Source organism: Gavialis gangeticus, unplaced genomic scaffold (assembly GCF_001723915.1).
Source record: "Gavialis gangeticus isolate Ggan-Ray unplaced genomic scaffold, GavGan_comp1, whole genome shotgun sequence".
Taxonomy (NCBI): Eukaryota; Metazoa; Chordata; order Crocodylia; family Gavialidae; genus Gavialis; species Gavialis gangeticus.
The window spans coordinates 27,336,673-27,340,566 of NW_017729001.1; the positions used below are offsets into that span (position 1 = coordinate 27,336,673).

Genomic DNA, 3,894 nt, shown 5'->3' on the forward strand with positions numbered 1-3,894 from the left:
CCAACATCCCTTTGAATTTCCACAACAGTGGAGCATCTAGCTTTTTATAAACCACAGCTGGCAGATGCTGCACATTTATACACAGAATGGCTCTGATTAGCTCCCCCTCTTCTGGTTTCCTCCTGGGCATTTATTCAGAGCACTCCTGAGTCAGACCACTGGGGTGAATCCAGCGCGGCGCAGGGAGGAGACGGCAGCTCGCCTCTCCCTCCTCCTCACCACCGTATCCTGGAGGAGGAGGACAGGGCAGGGAGAGAGCAGCGATGCAGGGGAGGGTTGGGGCAGGGGGAGGGGGATGGGATCCCAACGCAAGAGATGGATTTATTCCCCTCACATGGCCTGGCCACACTTGTTTATTCATCCAAGGGTGAACACAGGATGACCTTGAAATTTATAGGCTGAAAAGAGCAGAGAAATAACAGCTAAAATAAACAGAGCGATCTGTAAACCCTAAAACTATGGGCCGCCTCCAGCAGCTAGGAGGTGGGAGATGAGCGGGGCTGGGAGAGACGCAGAGCAGCGGTCTGAGCCCAGGCCTGGGAGCCAGGAGCACCCACGCTCCAGGTTTGGCCCTTGGGGTTTGGTCCGCCTGAGACATGGGGGGTGATGCTCCTTGCCCCTTCCAGGTAGGCTGGAGGGCACGTGGAAGTGACTGGCCCGGAGAAAGGGGGGCCGGCAAGTGCCTCTGCCACATCCCGCTGCCGTGGCAGCGAATGGAAGTCGGTCCCATTGCTTGTGCCGCGTTGCGTGTGTAAGGGATGTGCTGCAGGGGAGCCCAGCCTGGCCCGCAGCAGATAGACAGCGAGGGTGCCAGCAGTTGCAAATCCCTCACCAGTGTCCTGGGCACTACTACAAACAGGTGGTGAAGCAGCTCCTTGAGGAGGGCGATCCTGCGGGGCCAGGGAGGCAGCATGCTGGGCCGTGTCGGGCTGAACCCTGTGCATGCAGAGCGAGCAGCGGGAGGGGGACAGGACACTAGGGGCACAGGCCAGGGATTCCCGGAAGGGAGAACCCGGGGCTTTGTCACAAATGGAGCAAGGCTTGTGCCACTGCCTGGTGGGTGGCCAAGGGCACTCGCGGATGCTCCCGCACCCTCGGCCACTCGGCACCTGGTGCCTCCCCGCCCCGCGTTTTGCATCACGGCAGCGCAGCTGTGGCAGGGCCACACAGAGCAGCTTTGCAGTGGGGGCGGCCATCTGCCAGACCCGCTCTGCCCGCCAGGTTGCTGTTCCCAGCCGGCCCATGTGGCAGCCCAGGTGCACCAACCTGGGGACAAGCCAGCTGCCTGAAGGTTAAGACATGGTGCCAGAGAGCCAGGATGGGTCCGCTGAGGCCTGCAGGGAGGGGGAGCTCACTCAGACACATGGGATCAATCTGTAGTGGGACTCCGGCCAAGGCGCGTGCTGAGACGTGCTAGCTCGCGGACACATGCTCGCATGGGGAGCTGCTTGTTATTTCCATTGCTTAGCTCCTTTATTCTCTATCGCTCTCGCTCTTTGTTAGGGAGAGCAGGCAGGAACCATCCCACTCGGCCCGCTGTGCAGTGTTTTACTCCCCTCCCCCTCCTCACCGTTTTGCTTGTGGTGCTTACCCGTCAGCTGCAACGTAGCCTCACCAGGATCGGGCCGATAGCCGCTGGGTCGTCCACCTCCGGACCCAGCCCTGAATCCCATCCACAGCCACCTCCTTATCTTCCAAAACATTCCCAGACCTTCCCTGCCATGCCAGAGCCCTTCAGCTCTCTCACCACTGGGCTGCCTCAAATCCAGATGCAAACGTCTGCTTTCCCAGTCCACCAGGCCTTGCTGGAAGAGACTCCCACATGCCCGGGACTGGCTCTGATTGCAAGCACACTGGTGGCAGCCCGGTGGGCTGGCATTGGCATTGCACTGGTGACCAGTACTAGGCAGTCCGGCTCAACGTCTGATGGGGCTTATGTGCTGGCTCTGCTTCTCGCCTGCACGTAGACCTCAGGTACTGCAATGGCTTAGCTAGAGTTACCCCTGCTTTGCACCACACTGAGTGAGGGGGACTCGAGTTCCAGTGAGCCAGGTACTGCTCTTCTTCCTCCTGCACCAGGTCTCCTGATCGCATCAGCAAGGTGTTGGCCCACTCTCCCTACACTGTCCGTAATAGCTGCGTCCGATGGCAAGGGAGCTCTGCCTGTTGCAAGCTGCGCTGTACTGTATAAACTGCACCGTACAATTAAATACTGGTATAATTTAGGTGTATCCAGGCTAGGGCTTTCACAGGGTAGTAGCTAGTGAGGAGCAATGTCCTGCATGGGTTCTTCTTCACAGGAGGATGGTCCACGACGTGTGCTTATGACCTCTCACAGACCAAAGCCGAGTGAGGTCCACGTTCCCTAGATACCATTATCCTTTTGCACAGCGAGGCCAACTGTGTCTCCTTGAAGCAGCGTTGCAGACCTTTCTGAGCGCTGAACGCCGAGCAGCCTTGCAATGCCTGGGCGGCCCTATGATGTACCTTGTCCAAGCGATGGCCCCCATCTTGGTTGTCACACGAGGGACCTCAAGCAGCAAAAGCCTGACTGCTGCAGCTTTAGTGCCAGGCCCCTGGCAGAGAGGTCAGCAACATGCACAGGCCAGGACATTATGCTGGCGGGGATGGACCAACGTGGAGCGTGGCAACAGGGCTCTTCTCCGGTGGGGAAGGTGACCTCTAGGCTTGACATCTAAGAAGGAAACAAGATCATAAACATGCAGGGCAGACGGGGCAGGCAGTGGAGTGTGATCGAACATGGAGTTTGTAAATAAAATGGCTCGGGATGACATCTGTGTTTGTGCATAGGCTGCTGTCTCCAAGGCCCAGCCTCCTCAATGCTGCCAACGACGCGCGGCTGAACTCTTCGCCTCAGAAGCCGTTGGACCTGAAGCAGCTGAAGCAGAGAGCTGCTGCGATCCCCCCCATTGTAAGTACCCACTACAGAGCAGGTGCCTGCTCCAGCAAAACTCCCGCTTCCCCTCCAGGCTTTATGGCCTCTTGCTTGGTTTTATTTCCTTTGAGGGGGGAACCTTGCCTCGTGCGTGCTTCTGTGGGTGTGCAAAGGGCATGGGTGGACCTACACATAGGTGTGCAGCCGTTCCCATACATCTGCGTGCAGATGCACGAGAGAGGGGCATGGCAGTCTTTTGCCCATGCAGGCCCTATGCACTTGGGTTTGGTGGCATGCATCTGCGTGTGGCCACGGTCACACGTGGGCATCTCCCCTGGCCTGCGTTGTGTGTGCTCGTATGTGAGCAGCTGCAGGGGTGGGTGTGTTGGTGTGCTGTGTGTTTGCTTCGGTTGTAAGGCACGCAGGGTGATGCGGAGCCAGGAACGTGTCAAGTGCTCCCATATGCAGTTCCTTCCTGGTTTCCTGAAGGAAATTTTCCCTTGGAGATGTTCAAGTGCATCTTGAGCATTTTTTCCAAGCCATCAGAAGGTCTGGACAGAGAATGCTAGTCACGGCCCCTCCAGCTTGAAAAAGCACACTTGTCTGCAGTGCTTTTTTGTAGCTTAAAGGCTCTTAAGGGCCAAATTACGATCACGGATACACCAGTGCAAGTCCAAAGTAATGCATCAACATTACACCCCAAAGCAGTCTCATTATTTCTTGGATCCGGGGCTGGGGTAGAAAAGGGTGTGGAAGGGTGGGGTGGATGGCATTTGCTCCTTTGCTGTTGCAGTGGTTTGCCTAAGATAGAGAAAGCTTTCTGCTGAACTGGCTCATTTAAATTTGGAATTAACAATAGTGGTTGAAAAAATAAGAATTAACTAGGTGAAAAATGTTGCAAGTGCTTTCAGTTTTGTGGCCCACCCCCCCGTGCCAATTTTTATGAGTTATTTTTCCCATCTTTAAATGTTTTTCTTTGTTTTATAAATGACAGGGAA

The 3,894-nt window shown here is 56.2% G+C and overlaps 1 protein-coding gene across 7 annotated transcripts in view; it reads left to right on the top strand.

The window, feature by feature from the left end:
- Positions 1-3,894, top strand: part of NCOR2 (nuclear receptor corepressor 2) — a 437,249-nt gene that overhangs the window by 371,231 nt on the left and 62,124 nt on the right. For all 7 annotated transcript variants that reach the window (XM_019507112.1, XM_019507108.1, XM_019507107.1 and 4 more), the window contains one exon: positions 2,812-2,932. In XM_019507112.1, coding sequence (XP_019362657.1) covers positions 2,812-2,932 — 121 coding nt within the window. The remainder of the gene's footprint in view (positions 1-2,811; positions 2,933-3,894) is intronic.